This window comes from Notechis scutatus, chromosome 1, assembly GCF_049901735.1.
Source record: "Notechis scutatus isolate UNSWTSFEM ecotype Mainland chromosome 1, rNotScu1.2, whole genome shotgun sequence".
Taxonomy (NCBI): domain Eukaryota; kingdom Metazoa; phylum Chordata; class Lepidosauria; order Squamata; family Elapidae; genus Notechis; species Notechis scutatus.
This window is the reverse complement of record NC_142009.1, coordinates 273123432-273142896: the sequence shown is the minus strand read 5'-3', so window position 1 is coordinate 273142896 and position 19465 is coordinate 273123432. Positions and strand designations below refer to the sequence as shown.

At 42.6% G+C, this 19465-nt stretch overlaps 1 protein-coding gene across 1 annotated transcript in view; it reads left to right on the top strand.

Annotated features, from left to right (window-relative positions):
- LOC113414289 (deubiquitinase DESI2-like) overlaps positions 1–15664 on the top strand; it is a 50590-nt gene extending 34926 nt beyond the window's left edge. The window contains exons 4-5 of the mRNA XM_026671110.2: positions 8840–8981; positions 14244–15664. Of these exons, the coding sequence (XP_026526895.1) occupies positions 8840–8981; positions 14244–14486 (385 nt within the window). The 3' untranslated portion in view covers positions 14487–15664. The remainder of the gene's footprint in view (positions 1–8839; positions 8982–14243) is intronic.
- The last annotated feature ends 3801 nt before the right edge of the window (positions 15665–19465 follow it).

Here is a 19465-nt window from a genome sequence, read left to right as displayed (position 1 = left end):
AGAACTGCTTAACTCATTCGTTGCATCTGTCTTCACGCAAAAGAAACTATAGCTCATCCCACCAAAAACATAACTGTAAAAGACAGACCAGAAATAAAAGTTAAAATAAGCAAAAAAATAGTAAGAGAACATCTGTCTGATCTTGATGAAAACAAATCACCAGGGCCTGATGGATTACATCCCAGAGTTTTAAAGGAGCTGGCAGAGGTCATCTCAGAACCACTGCACCATATCTTTCAAAAATCCTGGAACACCAGGGGAACTACCAGAGGGCTGGAAAAGAGCTGATGTGGTTCCCATCTTCAAAAAGGAAAAAAAAAACCAGATCCAGTGTCAGCTGGTGCTCCATTCAAAATCCAAGAAAGAAATACTTAGACTCCATTAATCAGAGAAAAGATATCTTTTACTGGAAATCAAGTGGTAGCAACAAAAGAATTCTGAATCTGAGAAAATGGGCGCATAAATCACATATACAAAGTAATGGCGACGTTCCCACCCCCAATAGTTCAATTGGCTCATCCAATTAAAAGTTGTGTATATCATCATGTGGGCATCTCCAGGTGGTGATGAGGCCTCTGTCCATTGACCTTGATATATTTCGATAAAGAGTTGCAGCTGCGCATAGCATAGAATAGAAGCCTAAGCAAGAATCTAACCCCCCCCCCAGCTTATACAGTTCTGTTTTGTAACACCTTCAGCTCAATTCCCATAACCAAATCCCCCCTCCTCCCCCGTTACTTATGACAGCCGAAAGATGGAAAGCAAAGGGAGAAAATCTTGAAGGCTGACATTTGGCCCTCCTGTAAAAGAGACGTTAGTCCTAGAAAAGATAAAAATAGAAGGTAACAGAAAATATACATGTAACACCATAATACTATTTTTTAGGGTTTATCAGGATATTTAGTATGAAATTCCTTGATAAGATTAGGAGCTCTAACATCCTTCTCATTCACCCATTCAGACTGGGAAGGAGGAAAATGTTTCCAAACAATCAAACATTGGAGTCAACCCCTTTGTTTTCGAGAATCCAAAATTTCTTTAACTTCAAAATGTTGTTCACCTTCAATTAGCAATGGCACAGGGGGACCAACCTGAGTTGGTCTCAAATAGGAGGTATGTTCAGGTTTTAATAAACTAACATGGAACACAGGGTGGATTCGTCGGAGGTTTTAGGTAATTTCAGTTGGACTGCCACAGGGTTTACAATTCATTCAATTGAGAAAGGTCCAACAAACTTAGGTACAAGCTTTTTTGACTTTTATGTGGTCTGCAAATATCTGATGGATAAAAAGACCTTGTCACCAACTTGATATGGTTTTTGTGGACTTCTCCTTTTATCTGTAAATTTTTTATGAGCTTGATGAGCACCATCTAATGCTTTACGGGTAACTGGCCAGGTAAGCTGGAGCTGTGTTATCCATTCATCTAATGACTGAATGTTAGGTTTCTCCTGTGGAAGCTCGGGTATGGGTACAAAGTCTTGTCCCGAAGCCACTTTAAATGGAGTAAACCCAGTACTACTATGTACCGATTTGTTATGTGCCACCTCAGCAAATGGCAATAGGTCAGCCCAATTATCTTGCTGATAATTTATATAACATCAAAGATATTGTTCCAATACCAAGTTAGTTCTCTCATAAGCCCCATTGGTTTGTGGGTGGTGGGCGGAGCTTAAGCCCTGGGCAGAGCCCAATAACTTCAGGAACTCCTTCCAAAAGTTTGAGGTAAACTGGACACCCCTGTCTGAGATTATGCATTCAGGAACCCCATGTAACCTGTAGATATGTAAAATAAACAGTTTAGCCAACGTTTTCGCAGATGGGATTTTCGGACAATAGTTCAGTTGGCTCATCCAATTAAAAGTTGTGTATATCATCATGTGGGCATCTCCAGGTGGTGATGAGGCCTCTGTCTGTTAACCTTGACATATTTTGATAAAGAGTTGCAGCTGCACATAGCATAGGATAGAAGCCTAAGCAAGAATCTACCCCCCCATCTTATACAATTCTGTTTTGTAACACCTCCAGCTCACTTCCCATAACCAAATCCCCCCTCCTCCCCCCGTTACTTATGACAGCTGAAAGATGCAAAGCAAAGGGAGAAAATCTTGAAGGCTGACACCCAGGAAACTATAGATTATAGACCAATCAGCCTAACATCAATACCTGGGAAGATACTGGAAAAGATAATAAAAAAACAGATCTGCCAACATCTAGAAACAAGTAAAGTAATAACTAGTAGTCAGCATGGGTTTGTTAAGAACAGATCATGCCAAACCAATCTTATTTCATTCTTCAACACAGTGACTAAATTAGTAGACCAGCAAAATACTGTGTGGACATAATACATTTAGATTTCAGCAAAGCATTCGACAAAGTAGACCACAACCTACCTCTTAGTAAGCTAGAAAAAAGTGGAATAGATAGCACCACCACTAGATGGACTCACAACTGGATGACAAATAACTACTCAACGAGTAGTCCTTAATGGGTCTACATGGAGGGAAGTAAGCAGTGGGGTGCCACAAGGTTCCGTCTTAGGCCCAGTACTCTTCAATACCTTCATTAACAACTTAGATGAGGGAATAGAAAGGGATCTTACCAAATTTGCAGATGATACTAAGCTGGCAGGAATAGCTAACACCCAAGAAGACAGTCTCAAGATCCAGATGGATCTTGACAGACTAGAATACTGGGCCATATCTAACAAAATGAAATTCAATGTAGAGAAAAATAAAGTCCTACACTTAGGCAAGAAAAACCAAAAGTACATATATAGACTGGGTGAAACCAGGCTCAATAGCAGTAATTGTGAGAGGGATCTTAGAGTCCTAGTGGACAACCAGCTAAATATGAGCCAGCAGTGTGCAGCAGCACACAAAAAACCTAATGCAATCCTAAATTGTATTAACAGAGGGATACAATCAAGATCAAGTGAGGTATTAATACCACTCTATAAAGCCTTAGTAAGACCACACCTAGAGTACTGCATCCAGTTTTGTTCTCCACATTATAAAAAAGATGTTGAGACTCTAGAAAAAGTACAGAGAAGAGCAACCAAGATGATTAGGGGACTGGAGGCTAAAACATACAATGAACAGTTGCAGTAACTGGGCTTGGCTAGTCTAGTAAAGAGAAGGACCAGGGGAGACATGATAGCAGTCTTCCAATATTTGAGGGGCTGCCACAGGGAGGAAGGGGTCAAGCTATTTTCTAAAGCGCCTATAGGCCAGACAAGGAATAATGGATGGAAACTGAACAAGGAGAGATTTAACCTGGAAATAAGGAAAAACTTTCTGACAGTGAGAACAATCAACCAATGGAACAGCTTGCCCTCGGAAGCTGTGGGAGCGCCATCACTTGAGACTTTCAAGAAGAGATTGGACTCCCATCTGTCAGAAATGGAGTAGGGTCTCTTGCTTGGGCAGGGGGTTGGACTAGATGACCTACAAGGTCCCTTCCAACTCTGATTATGTTATCTGTTATCTGTTAATTCCCATCTTGCTAAAATAAATGTGCCCCCAGCTTCATTCCCCAGACTTAAGTGTAGCCCTTTTTAAATAAATGGTCCCCCCCACTCTATTTAAAACAATACAGGTTGTAGATTTTAGAGGGTTAAAACCTGTCCTATCCTGCAGTGCAGCAGTTTCTTCCAACCTGGTATCTACCATGTGTTTGGGCCAACCCGTAACACCCCCAGCCAATACGGTGAATTGCCTTGGTTTCTTTGGTAATGGGACCATATTTGGTTGACACCAGATTGGGAAAAGTTGGTGTAAGGAAGGCGATCTTAACTCTTTTCCAGTTTCGAATCTTGGACCACCTTAGGGCAGTCTCTATCCCTCAACCTCCTTTATGAGATTACTAGCTCGAGACCCGTGCTTCGCTACAAAACTATGTGGTTGGGCGTAGTTTTTGGGGAGGAAAATAAAGGGAAAAAAAGTCTGCCTCTGCCTACTAGCATCCATCGGTATTCATCTGGCTAGCATCCTGTCAGTGTGTGAGAGAGTTGAGTGCTGTTTGGAAAGTGAAACAATATTTGCTGTGTGAGCAAGAAGGAGACAGCAAGGAGCCTGGGAGTGGCTTAGCTCAACTGCTCTGTACTAAAGCTGCTTGGTGCTGTGAAACTAAACCTGAAACTGAAACTCCTCTCTTCTGGTTGTGTTTTGCATTTGGAACAGATTCCTTTTCAGGTGGGGACAGGGAGTAGAACTCCTTAGTATCAGAGCGTGTTAATAATAATATACAAAATACTAATGCTTTGATGGTCATTTCGAAAAATCCAGTTTCTTAGTGAGCACCTAGAAGCCAAGAGGAACATACGTGCCAAATTTGTAACAAAAAGCCATTGCTACCTCTATTCATTGAATGACTGCACCGGTTCTGGCATCCTTTTAATTCAGAGCCATGGTGAGTTAATGATGTCAAAAAAGCATAAGAACACAGGCTATAGTTCTCACATGCTTCCCCCCCCCAGATTCATCTCCCCCCCTCCACTTAAACTGCTGTGATGAATATCTATTTTCCTCCCACAGCATATCAGCTATTATTGCTGCACAACTTTGTGTTATGGGGATGTGCTCTGGATTATACAAATGCAGTTCATCCCGTGATTTACCAGATTGCTTCTTTGTCACCGGAGGAATAACATTCGATTCAGGGTCAGTTGTCTTCCTGCAATTCTTCCACATAAGAGAGACCTGGGTGGAAGACAACTGACCCTGAATCTAATGTTATTTCTCCGGTGACAAAGAAGCAATCTGGTAAGTCACGGGATGGGATGTTCCTGCAATTCTTCCACGTAAGAGAGACCTGGGTGGAATATCCCTGCAGCTGTCATCAGCACATTGGAAGCTAAATTATAGTAAATGAAACTGCCAAGAAACAGGAGGAATCAGAAGGGACAAACGAATGTCTGAATATGGAGAAGGCCTTTGATGTGCTGATCTAACCCATCTAGAGCAGGGGTCCCCAACCGCCGGTCCGCGGACCGGTACCGAACTGAACAAGCCTTACCGGGCCGCTGGTTGCTGGGCACCGCCATCTTTTTGGTAAAAAAGCAATTTTTCGTCAAAAAGATGGCGGCGCCAGCGCTTGGTGAGCTTTTCGGGTAGAAAGCCATTTCTACCCGAAAAAGCTCACCAGAAGCTGGCGCTAGCCATTTTGACGAAAAATCACTCCGGTGACGTCACCGGAAGTGATTTTTCGTCAAAAAGATGGCGGCGCCCAGCTGGCGCTGAACCGGGCATGGCGCCCAGCTGACGCGGAACCGGGCCGCGGCGTCGAAAAGGTTGGGGATCCCTGATCTAGAGCAAACCGGGCGGGGGGTGGGGGGAGGGGCAAGACAACAGAGTAATTGCTCAGTCTTAATATTGGAAACTTTTGAAATAAATAATTTATGATGTGCCTGAAGAACCTTGGGTGAGGGGGGAGAAAAGCGCATTTCAAGGAGGAGGGGACTTTTTAGAAAAAGCAAGCTGGGGAGCAGGTGCTAGCTGCCACACAGAGCCTTCCTGTAATTGTTCCGCTTTGCTTGCTTGCTTTGTTAGCCAAACAGAACACAGGGCAAAGAAAGATACAAACTCTATGAGGTTTGTGTGTGTGTGTGTGTGTACCGTATATATGTTTTCTTATGTTGAATACCATACATACATACATACATACATACATACATACATACATACATACATACATATGGTATGTATGGTATTCAGCTTTGTTCGGGTATTTTCCCACATCTTTATAGTTATGCTTTTAAAGTTATAGTGATGTTTCAGCTGAATACCATACATATAAACACCCGCGAACACACACACACACACACACACACACACACACACGTGTGTTTTCTTATATATAACATTGTTTTTTGAAATAAGGGGACAGGAACTATACAAAGTTGATCTCATACTCAAAACACTGCTCAAAACAGTGATCTCATACTCAAACAAAGGAAATTTGAATAGATTTGCTCAAATAAATGCCTTCTTTGGCCCCACTGTTGAAAAAAAGTACTGATTGAGATGGATTTATTTACTTTATAATCTATGACTTGCCTCCTTCAGCAGACTTTGGGTGATTTTTTCATGTAAAAAATCATTGTTAGCCATCAATTTTGACAGTAAAAAAACTAAACCAAATTAAGATTTATTTTGAGTTGCCTCTAGACAAGATGGGTGGCACACAACTTAATAAAGAAAGAAAGATTTAAGACCTAGAACTGAAAGAAATTTAAACAATAAGAATTAATTAGATTTAAAAATAAGCCTTGGGAAAACAGCAAAATACCCCGAAGCTTAAACAGGCAACAATCTCCACTGTTCTTTTGCTGGCAAAAAGCATAACACAGCTCAATTTTGGAAAGGGAAGGCTTCCCCAAAGAGCTAGAGGAACTACAGAAAAAGCCACCCATTTAATATCTGAAGTGGAAGGCATGAGATGATTGCAAAGGAGAAGATGATGTCAACGGTTACCTGGACCCAAGTCACATAGGGCTTTCCTTGGCCAAAAGTATCGACTGGAATTTTGCTCAAAAAACATCTTAGCAACAAATGCAGCCCCCTGAAATCAAGAGCCAACATTGCCAAAGTGATTCCACCCACTGCATTCTACTCCCACTGTGCATCATGTTCAAAAGGCAGACCGGAGTAGAGCAGTTTGCTGCAATTCAGCTGTGAGCAACGGAGGCGTGAATGATGGCTCCAGAAAGGGCTGTTGTTAGTCAAAGCTGCAGAAGCAGCACAGATCAGCAATGGACCATAGAGTTATCTTTCCAGGGTGGTATAAGAATACTTGGGGCTATCCATGTGAAAGGCAATCTCTATGATCGATGCTTTGAGGAAGAAGAAGAAAAAAAAAAAACATTTGTCAACAGACAAATTTGAATCTCAGCAGCGAGAAACTCAAAGAATGTCCTTGCCAAAATTCCAGTATGGGTGGGTTCCTGACAACTCCCTATGGGATTAGGTTCCTGGCTGGCTGGCTGTTTGCCATAATAGCTGCTTGGGATGCCATTGAGGCACTGAATACAATTGTGCTGGGAAGCAGAAGGGGCAGGGACAACTTTTTCTCCAAGAGCATGTAGGCTCAGTATTAGACTAGTCAGCGTAGACATTAGGTGTTTGTTTTAAAGCAGGCTTGTCCAACCAGCGGCCCACGGGCCGCATGCGGCCCAGGTCGCCTCGTAATGCGGTCCAACGCCCACCCCAACCTTCATGAAAGATCCAGCGAGGAGGAGGAGGAGAGGCAGGCGCGAGGCGGGCAGGCGCAACAGAAAAGGCGGGCAGCCGCAGCCCAAAAGTCCCACCCCGCCACCTGCTGTTGCCGCCGCTGCTGCCACCGCTGCTGCTTCTGCCCCCCCCCCCGCCGCCGCCGCCGCTGCTTCTGCCCCCACCGCCACCGCTGCTGCTTCTGCCCCGCCGCCACCGCTGCTGCATTTGCAGGAGGAGAGGTAGGCGCGAGCGAGCGAGCGAGCGAAAGCGGGCAGCCGCAGCCCAAAAGTCCCGCCCGCCACCTCCTGCTGTTGCCGCCGCTGCCGCCACCGCTGCTGCTTCTGCCCCCGCCGCCACCGCTGCTGCTTCTGCCCCCCGCCGCCACCGCCGCTGCTGCTTCTGCCCCGCCGCCACCGCTGCTGCATTTGCAGGAGGAGAGGTAGGCACGAGGCGACGAGCTTTCTCCCCGCAAAATTTGGCTGGAAAATTATAAAATAAAAAATAAATAATTTTTAATAAATAATTAATAATAAATAATAATTTTATTTAATTTAATTATTTAATTTAATTTAATTTAATTTAATTTAATTTAATTTAATAATTTAATTTAATTTAATTTAATTTAATTTAATTTAATTTAATTTAATTTAATTTAATTTAATAATTTAATTTAATTAATTATTTAATTTAATTATGTGCGCCCAAAACCAAATTTTTATCTTCTAATGTGGCCCAGGGAAGGTGAAAGGTTGGACACCCCTGTTTTAAAGCATGTGCTATGCAAATGCTAAATGATTAGACCCACGATGATGCAGCGGTTAGAATGCAGTACTGCAGGCTACTTCTGCTGATCACCGGCTGCCAGAAGTTTGGCAGTTTGGGTCTCACCAGCTCAAGGTTGACTCAGCCTTCCATCCTTCCAAGGGTGGTAAAAATGAGGACCCAGATTGTTGGGGGAAATATGCTGACTCTGTAAACCATTTAGAGAGGGCTGTAAAGCACTGTGAAGTGGTATATAAGTCTAAGTGCTATTGCTATTATAGTGGTACTATTTGCACCCCATGTATGTATTGCTATTTGTCTAAGGGGAATATAAATATAGACTAAATAGAACAATGGCTTTCAGTTCTTTGGGAATTTAAAGTGAATGGTATGGTGAATTAAACTGAAAGGATATTTAAATGCATAGTACTGCTATGCCTGGAGGCTTCATTCAATATTAGATAGACCAGGCAGATAAACAGACTGGAGAGAGAGAGAGAGAGAGAGAGAGAGGGAGGGAGGGAGGGAGGGAGGAGGGAGAGAGAGAGAGAGAGAGAGAGAGAGAGAGAGAGAGAGAGAGAGAGAGAGAGAGAGTTTGAAAAAAGACTTGGATGAAGTGATTCAGGTCTCATTTCTGCTTTTCATTAAAGTAGCCTGAAAAAAAAATGTGGCTGCTTTAAAAGACTCACTGTTCAAAGTTAATCCAGTTCTTTGAGCAGGAGGATCTTCTTTTAGCCTGATGTGAAGCCAAGCTATTTTAATTAATTGCAAGGATTCATTTTCAAGGAATGCCTGGTATCTTGTCTTTCTGACTGCCCGTATTCTGTTGTTTCACTTTTCTTATCTTTTCTCTCTCTCTTCAACTAGAGAATCCATTGCCTTGGGCACCACAGACTTCACCGAAGAAGATGTGGATAAAATCATGGAGGAACTGGGCAAAGAGTACAAGGGCAATGCTTACCATCTCATGCACAAGAATTGCAATCACTTCTCGGCTGCTCTGGCAGAGGTGGACTCACCTTCTATTCTTTCTCTGGGTATTACTTTATAATCCTCCGGCAATGTTGGTGAGGCAGTTTGTGGGCCAGAACAATTCCCACTATGATTAGATAACTATGGCTGAATCACTTATCATAACACAACAGAGTACCCTAATTGATACTATCACACCTCTCCTGCTTAGTATCTGGGGTCTCTATTTGTTAAGAATCCAAGATGAATCTCTTTTAACACTCAGGTCAAGATCCAAGCAATCTGAAACAGTTTCTTACCCTGATATTTTCTTAAAGCCTTTATATCCAAAAGAGGTTGTGTAATTCAGAACCCAAAGTTCTTCTGGTCAATTATCCTGCTTTATTTATTCATGTATGGAAGTAATGGTGATTCCATACATTGACTTCTATTCTTTCGAATCTTCTCATGTTTCCTAATATTTTGTCTGCCTCCCTCATTTTCTTGTCACCAAACATCCTTCAAAATGGAATGAAAAAGCATCTCTTTTAGTGGTTAGTGCTGGCAGCTGTCCAGCTGGAGAGAGACAGGAGGATCACTCCTGCACCCTTTGGTAGCCATATAGGCAAACACAACTGACACATCAATCCATTCTTGCTCCTGTCAGTGATTGTCTTGGTTGATGTGTTCTTAAGACAAAGGTTCCATGATTTGATTAGGAACCAAAATGATTGGGTGGCATTCATTTGCTTTTCTTGAGCACTGAAATTATTAAGTAGGGCTTATCAGTTAAGGATCGGGTATTTTCCTCTTTTAAAAAAAGAAAGAAGGAAGGGGAAAAAAACCCCACATCTCATTTCTCTTGACACTGATATCTTTGATATTTGTAGTACAATCCAAATGAAGTGTCACAGAAAAGGACGCAAACTCCCATTTCTTTTGTAGCAGTTTCCCATTTCCTGAGTTATTTATGTGCCTCTGGACCATCATGAAATAGCTGTGCATTTTTTTTAATATAATGAGAATGGAAAAGAGGAAAAGGCCAGATCAGTCATTCTGACCTGCTTGATGGTCTCACAGATGAAAAACAGAGGAGCAGATCCAGTGGTGGTATGCTACCGGTTTGGCCCGGTTCTGCTGAGCTGGTAGTGCCGATGAGCAGCAGAGACCAAACCGGTTCTCTCCGCTCGGGCTCCCATACTCACTTTTATCCAGGGGTGGGATTCTATCAGTTCACACCTATTCGCTAGAATCGGTTGTTAACATTCCAAGCAGTTCGGAGAACCGGTTGTTAGAAGAAATTACTGGCCTAATCCTGTAAGGAAGGCAGGAAGGAAACATTCTGGTGTTGCTTACAGAAACTGCCTCTCCGTTAACCCTTATTACATTCTTGGCAGGACTAGACTTCCTGTCTCAGGAATTTCTCTGGAATTTTTTTTCCCCTCCTTTGCTGGTAATTTGCTTGTGCGGAGTGACCATTCAAAGTTACAATGGTACTGAAAAAAGTGACTTATGACCATTTTTCACACTTATGACTGTTGCAGCATCCCCACAGTCATGAGAGGCCAGGCGAGGAGATGCGTGCCACAATGTGAGTGATGTTGAGTTGGCCCCACCCAACCAGTCACATGTCCACCAAGCCATGTCCATCCAGTCATATGACCACCAAGCCATGCCCACCACCTAAGCCACGCCCATAGAACCAGTTGTTAAAAATTTGAATCCCACCCCTGCCTTCATCCCCTGCTTTTGAAGCGCAGCTGCTTTGCGTGGCATAACAGAGTGCCATGCGGCAGCTGCTAAAGTGACCGGGAGAGTGCAGGATTGCAGGAGGTGAGTTGGAACGCCTCTGCACCTGCGCAAAGTGCATGTTTGGCACACGTGTGCATTCAAAGTGTGTGCACGTGCACAAAACGTGCCCACCAAGCCACACCCACCGAACCGGTGGTAAAAGTTTTTGAATCCCACCACTGAGCAGATCCCCCATTCCCCCACTCCAATAATCCTTTCCTAACACTTGATTTTCTACAGGTATCCAGTCACAATCCCCTGCTGACTGGGGGTGGGGGGTGGATACAGACATACATTTCAAGACAAGACCTGGGTTTATAAGACTAGCAGACATCAAAGGAATCAAGGGGAACTTAGAGGAAATGAAGTGGCAAAGAGGAAAGAGTTAATTTTCCTTTCCCCAGAAGGTGCACAATGTCTACTCCACAGCAGCATTTTGCAGTGGAAAAAGGGGTTGACTGCTTCATGCAGATGACTGCAAGGAAACTGCAGTTTCTGAGATCAGATTACTGAGATGTATTCAAACTTCCTTTGCAGTGGAGAATTGAGTTGTGTAGGCGTGTGATGTGGTGTTTTTTTTTCCCCCCCTACAAAACTCCGTGGGAAATTGAGGCAGTATTAAGCATCTCAAGGCAATTTCTCATTTGCTGCACCTTCTCCCTCTCTCTCTTTCTCTAGCTTCTGAAATGATCTAAATATGTACCTTAAGCTGGAAATTATTACACATCAATGGAAGAATCAAGTGCTATTACTGGAAGGCACTTGAGTGGTGATTTTTTTTTTTTTTTTGCTTGCTCTATTTGATTTGATTGACTTATGCAAAGCAGCATTCTCTTAGCGACAAAACTTTTTCTTTAAGGGATTGGCACCATGGTTCCCATTCTGGGAATTGTAAAGTAGGTTAAGTGATTGATTTATATATCTGCCTGCTTGGCAATCATCTGAGGATGGTGCATATCATTAATAAACAGCTATTAAAATGTTTATAAATGCAATACACTAAGCAAATAATAAAGTAAAAACATGAAAACAGGGTCAGAAAAATAATCATCCAAAGGGATCATATTGTTTCCTGACCCTTTTGCCAAAATGCCCATCATGAGCAGAATTTGGGGGAAAAATTGGCTGGGCTCACAAATTGAACTAAGCTATTATTTTGAGCATTCACTTGTTTTGACATGATGTTATGTGTAATCCCATCCAGTAGGCTTGTAGAATTACAGTATGTTTAATTTAAATCATACCATCTTGCTTAGCAAAAAGTTAAGGTTTAGCTGGTGGCTACATATAGTTTATAATATTATAGTATTCTCATCTTATACAATATGACAATTGCCAGGGCCTTCTTTCAGAGTGTTTTTTTTTCCAACTTTTATCTGCTCTTCAGCTTTGGAATTTCCTAGTGGTCTCCAATCCAAGCATTAACCAGGATCAATGTATTTAGCTTTCTGGAGGCCAGTCATTAATGTATGGGCGCCTGCAGGGAATTGGGGAGAGCAAGTCAGCTAGAGGTGGTATTCAGCAGGTTCTGACCAGTTCTGGAGAACCGTTAGCGGAAATTTTGAGTAGTTCAGAGAACTGGCAAATCCCACCTCTGTCTGGCCCTGCCCCCATCTATTCTCTGCCTCCCAAGTCCCAGCTGTATCCTTTTATTGTATCCTTCCCCTGCTACGCCCACCAAGCCACACCCACCAAGCCACGCCCACAGAACCAGTACTAAAAAAAATTGAATCCCACCAGCGAAGTCGGCCCCATGACACATCTTTGCTTTTATAACTATGCTCTTTCACCTTTTTTTTTTACGGGATGAGGGGTGGCAAAGAAGACTGAGAACTCTACTAGTAGAGAGTCTCTCAACTCATGCATCCTGAACAACAATTCATAGGTGCAGAGAAGGTTCTGGTAAGAAGCAGCAAAGAGAATACCATCCTGCTCCCCTCTTCTTCACTGCTGATCAACTATTGTTCTAGCTGGTGCAAGGGAGAGTCCACCTTAAAAGAACTAACCTATTTCAATGCCCTGTAAGGCAGGGGTCCCCAACCACCGGTCCCCGGACCAGTACCGGTCCGTGGATCATTTTTTACCGGGCTGCAAAGCTTGGGCGCCGCCATCTTGTTTCAACGGCGCTTCCGGGTTTTCGGTTGCTTCCGGGTTTTTGGTTGGAAAGCGGCGTTTGGGTGATCGCGCCTTAGTTTCATCGAAGGGGGGAGCGGCTTCGAACGAAGAGCCGTCCCGATGGTGGTGGAGTCTCGCGTTACTCAGGTACCGGTCCGTGGAAGAATAAATAATCGTGAAACCGGTCCCTGTTTCAAAAAAGGTTGGGGGCCACTGCTGTAAGGTACTATTTGGGAGGTGGGGGCAAAGGAGAAGGGGTATGCTTGTACCAACTAAAGTGCCCAAAAGATGCTGGGTTCATCCCATCTCATCAGAGTGCACCATATTGTGAGGCAGATTTCATCCACAACAACAATAACAAAACCCCTGGTGGGGCCTGTTGCTTGCTTAAAGGAGAAAACACCACTGTGACACCACATCAGTCAGCAATCACTTTTAGCAGCTTCGAGCATGAGCTGGGGATGAAAGGGAGACAATCTGATGACCTGTCAGAAAGCAAAGCAAAAAGCATGTTTGTGTTATGCTTTGGTGTAAGAGGAGGGAAGACACGAAGGATAGTAGAGAGCTTAGATGAGGTTATTATTGTTGTTATTTTTTTTCTGACGATCCTAAAACCGGAAACCATGTGACCACAGAAAGCTTTTGGCCGAGTGCTTTTGGAAGGAAATCAAGTACTCATTAAACCTTTCACTGCACAATGTAGAATAAGATTTCCTGGTATGCCATGCGGGACTTGTGTTCATCACATTCATCACATTTTGAACTATACACTCTTAACACAGCAGGAAGAAAATTGCTCTATTTCTGGAATGTGCCTGCCGAACAAACTACATGGCATCCTGCCATTTTCTCCAGATGTTATTGATTCCTGTAAGCTTCTGTTTTTCTCTGCAGGGAAGTTCACAGCAGAGTACCCCCTTCCCACAGGCAACCCCATTTTCAGGGTAATTGTAAAGCCTGAAAAATTGTAAGATCCACACATCAATGGTAGGAGTGATTTTTAACTCTCAAGATTCTTTAGTTTAAGGATTAAACATAGTTAGGATTAAATATAGTTAGGCTTAGCCAGGGGGTCTCCAACCTTGGTGACTTTTAAGCCTAGTGGATTTCAACTCAGCAAAGCTGGCTGGGGAATTCTGGGAGTTGAAGTCCACCAGGCTTAAAGTCGCCAAGGTTGGAGACCCCCTGGTTTAAGCTATGCTGGCTAACTTGTTGAAAGGTCATCTTGCTCCCTCCCCCCATTTCATGTATTGGTTAGTACATTTTATTGGATTCTTTTTTTCTTGCTTCTATGCCTCATGGTCATGATTTTTTTTTCTTTTCTCTTGCCAGCAGGAAAAGGAGGCAGTAGGAAATTATCTGCAAATCGAAGAATAATTGTTTTGTCTGTGTGTGTTCCCCTATCGTTTCTCAGATCCTGTGTGGGAAGGAAATCCCACGCTGGGTGAACCGCCTGGCTTACTTTAGCTCCTGCATTCCTTTCCTGCAAAGCTGCCTCCCCAAGGAATGGCTGACCCCTGCCGCTCTGCAGACTCACATCAACCTTGGCCTTCATAAGGAAGAGCAGGGAGATACGACGGACGAGGAATCCCCATCGACTTCCGCAGCTGCTTCAGCCCCAGGCCCTTCACGAACCTGCCGTCATACAAGGGTCTAAACTCTGCCCGTGGAAGTGGCCCTCAAATCTTTCCCCCCTACCCCACTGGTTGCTCCTCCATCTTTTCCTGCGTCTGCTCAAACTTTTGCCCCAAGAACCCATGGAGCGTCCTTGCCAGGACAAGACAAAACCTTTGCCTCTTTTTCAAAGGGGCTGCTGCTGTTCCTTAAAGCAACATTTAGAATTGTTATCAACACGTGTCTTGAGATTTAAACTTCTGGAGCCGACACTCTCTGTATTAAAGCAAAAAGTACTATGGTCTCTGGAATATGACACAGCAGCCCCGAAAGGAAGCCATATTGAGGGACAGATGCTTCATCTGGAACTCTTTTAATTCTCTGTCTCCAGTCATTACGTGCAGAAAGCCTTCACTCTCATTCCTCCAAAGCTGTATCTCCTTTAAATATTGAAAAGAGGAGCTGAAACTAAGAGTCTCACTTTCTCCTCTCTCAGACCAGCAGCAAGCTCCACTTAACTGTCTCCTCACTCTTTTTAAATCACTAGTTTCTTAAGCCACAGGAAGGATCAATGAAAGGTGCTCCTATTCAACCACTGCAGATTTTGTGTGTGTCTGTGTGTGTGTGTGTGTGAATTCAAATACTGTATAATAGACTAAAGGACACTTTACTCTCCAACTACAGTAGCAAAAATTATTTAGAAATTTGTGTCTGAGTCTGCATTTTTTAAAACCAAGAAAGAGAAACTTGATGATTATACAACATCCTAAATTGTGAAGTTCAGTTCATGAACATGAATGCACCATCATATTAGAAGTCCTTTTGAAGTGCTCCAAGTACCCCACCTAGGAAGCACAGGTAGTCCTTGACTTACAACCACAATTGAACCCAAAATTTATGTGGTTAAGTGAGAACTTGTTAAGTGAGTTTTCCCCTTTTTTACGACATTAATTGCCATAGTTGTTAAGTGAATCACTGCAACTGATACGTTAATAACCTGGTTTTGCAATAGTGGTGAATATTTGTAGCTCGGGTGTAGGATGAGGGTGAAAGTTTGTTCTCCAAGCTCAGCGAATGAACCTTCACCCCTAGTAACCTGGTTGCTACATGAAACTGGCTTCCCCATTGACTTTGCTTGTCAGAAGGTTGCAAAAGGTGATAGCATGACTTTGGGACACTGCAACAGTCGTAAGTATGAACCACCTACCAAGCACCTGAATTTTGATCACATGATCACAGGAATACTGCAAAGATTGTAACAGTGAAAAAGGGATCATAAGTCCTTTTTTTTTTAGTACAGTTCAGGGGTGGGATGCTACCAGTTCTGCCCAGTTCTAAAGAACTGGTAGCTCTGAAGAGCAGCAGACACCAAACTGGTTTTGTGTTTGCTGCTGTTGGGCCCACCCGCCCACCCGGGCTCTTACCTGACCTTTATTTCCTGCTTTTTCAACCTCAGCTACTTTGCGCGGCACAGCTAAGGTTGAAAAAGCAGAGAAAAAAGAGGCCTTTCAAACGCTGTGCACCCATGCGCAGTGCTTTTCAGCTGTCTGGGAGGCAAAGCTGATGTTTGTTTCATATGCGCGCAAAAACGTAGTCACCAAACCAGTAGTAACACCGGTTGAATCCCACCCCGGTGCAGTTGTAACTTGGAACAGTCACTAAACGAACTATTGTAAGTCAAGGACTACTTTTAGTTCTTTAACTGAGGTTTGCAGTTTGCCACGTCTCCTTTGGATATCCAAGATGGCATTGCTTTGAATCCAGGTAGAATAGTAAACTACCATCTCCTTAAGGAACTGTATTTAATGATGGCAACATGGTAGCACATGCATGGCCATTAATAATACATAAAAGCTTCAGGGGTATCTGGGGTGGCAGTGGTAAAAGAATGGCAAACATGACCACACCATCAAAGCTCTGTCTTTCTAAAATATATTGTTCATGTAACAGATAGGAATGGGGTTCAATCTTGTGGTCGCCATCTTGACAATTTTGACACACAAGTTCACTCATATACACAGAGGTACTCTTGAACAGTTTAGCATGATGTACAAGTACAGGCACTGACCTATATATCATGCATAACCTTCATACTACATATTCCTCTCAGATAAGCAATATCACACAGTTATTCCCAGAAAGCGAATAAGGAATAATAAATTTAAACAATTAAAAGGATCAGGAAAAAAAAGGAATAGAGCTAAAGTTAGTACATACCAACATTTATTATATTTTATCATGGTTTTTTATCATCGCAACCCATCTTTGCTTCAACCATGCCACTCTTGTGCGTTACTTCTTGTTCTCTAAACTTCTCTTGTTTCAGTATCATTATGTCATAACTTACCCCATTAACTTACTGTCATGCCAGTTCTTATTGCTATGTAAAACATAAGCAAAATCATGTTCTTATATGCTGCCGTTTTTGTTTATTTTGACAAACGTTCACAACGCACTTCATACAATCTTTTTACCAGTATGTGCACACCTTAAAATTTAGCCTTTCATTTTCCCCATCTTTCGGAAGCATTTTATCAGGGTACCCATTTTTATCTACTTTATTTTTTCTTACCAAACATTCATTAATCTTCAAACCCATATATCTCATTGCATCATGAAATCTAACAGTTACAGCAACCACTGAGCCTTCAGTCAACATAGCATCATTAATACACAAAAATGCACACCAATGTAGACATCTGCAGCCAACATTTTTCAATCATCCACAATCAGAATTCCTAATCTATTCCTTTGATTTTGTATATATCTAATGCTCTTTTCATATTCAGCAACCAACTCTGAACTCCATATTTATATATATTGTTTTGTAATTCAAGGCTATTTGATGTATCCATACTTCCTTTAAATCAACTTATGTACAATACGGTTTCCTATCCATACACATATATTTCTCAATGAACAATGTCTATGGAAATTCTCAGTCATCTAGGTCAGGGGTCCCCAACCACCGGGCTCCAGTCCGTGGAACATTTTCTACCGGGCCGCCGGTTTGCTGGGCGCCGCCATCCTGTTTCGATGAGAAAGTGCTTCCGGGTGAGCTTTTCCGGTTGGGTCCTGAAGGAATCCTCACGCCTTAGTTTCATCGAAGGGGGGGGGGCGGCTTTGAACGAAACTAAGGCGCGAGGATTCTTTCAGCACTCAAGGCAAGGCGAGCCGAGCGACCGTCCCGAAGCCCATCGACAAAGGTACAAAGGAGGAGTTGAAGGTGGTGGGGAGAAGCGGGGGCGGCTGGCTGGCCGGTCGCTCGGCTCGCCTTGCCTTGTCATGCGTGCTGATGCCAGTACCGGGCCGCGGATCATTTTGTGATGCCGGTACCGGGCCGTGGCTCAAAAAAGGTTGGGGGCCACTGATCTAGGTCATGGTTGTCCCAAAGGTGTTTTTTCAAAAGTCCACATTGTGGACAAAGAGGACCGCTGGTTTGAAAGAGGGGCCAAATAGGCCATCTATGTCAAAACTGAGCAGCCCCCTCTCAACAGAGGGGGAGGGATATGGCACCATCTATCTCCAATCTACAGCACACTCCTTTCCAACAGTTCCCAGAAGGCTCCACATCCATTTGCACCACTCAGGTGACCTGATGACACAAATAAACACCCAGATGACCTTAACAACTTCCTAAAAGAATGCAAATGACCAGCTGTCTGCAAGATATATAAATCCTTCCATTCACCACCATCTATCAGAGCTGAAGAAGCTTCTTGGATGAGAAGCTAAACATCTTCAAAGAAAAACCAGAAAGTCCAGTTGCCTCCTGAAAAAGCACTTCTGGGATTCTCAATGAACAGAAAAAAATATGTTCTACCCAGCCCTTGTTTGGCATAAAGTTGCACTGCATTTCCCAAATTTTGTTCATTGCCATCTCTTGCATCTTTTGATTTCTGAATTCTTCAAAACACCTTTCTGGGTATCATTAACAAATCCCCCGGCATTCCCTTTTTGCCATTTTTCTCTTTTTATAAGAGAATAATAACAGCATTCTTCTAATCATCAATATAGAAGAAATTGTCACACACAATAAACAATCTGCACAGCCACAACTTAAGCAAATCACATCTCTATTTTAACATTTCTCCAGTTATAGCAGGTATACCTATAGTAGGGGTGTCAAACTCACATAATTACGGTGGGGTCACATGATGCATTGGGACTTTTTCCCCCTTCGCTAAACCAGGCGTGGGCATGGCCAGTACATGATGCATCTGGCCCATGAGCTGAGAGTTTGACAGCTCTGACCTATAACCTTACCATTCCTCAAGTGTCTGACATCATTTATACTTTCCTTTCCAGCTGGTTTTCTTGGCTACTAATATTTATAGAAATTCAAGTTCATTTTTTGACATACAACTATAATTCCAAGTCTATTAAATACACCTTTCAGTAATCCTTCACTTCAGTTTCATCCCAAATCATCTCTTTCTTTTTATTTCTGTTCACCTTGTAGGCAGCTCTTTGTTTAGCCACTTCAGTAACTTTCAAAACTATTTTCAAAATTTCCATTGTTATATTTTGGCATGACACTATTTTTTGCTCTTTTTTATTGTATTCTTCATAAATATATTTTCTCCATATCCACATTATGCATCCTTTTTTTTGAAGCAATCATTTTGTCAAATATATTTTCCCATACATAGCTTATTTTACCATCATTCCACCATGCAACACTTTTCATGTTTCCTATTACTTCCTCTCACTTCCCATTAATTCTGTCTTAGTCTTTATACTTTTTGACATTGACAGGTACTTTCTCTTCTTGTAATTCTTTCATTCTTCCTTTGTTTGTTTTGTTTCATGTCCATTCCCCCTCCCCAATCTACTCCAAATGTGGAACAAATAATAATTTGTTCCACATTTAAAACATCTCATGAATCCTCACTAATTCTCTCACTCCTCTTTCACAAGAAATAATCAAACTGATTATGCTTTTAAATGCATATTCATTCCTCTATGTGCATTCATCATGATATCATACATACAATTTTTCAGTCATAGCCCAATCTAATA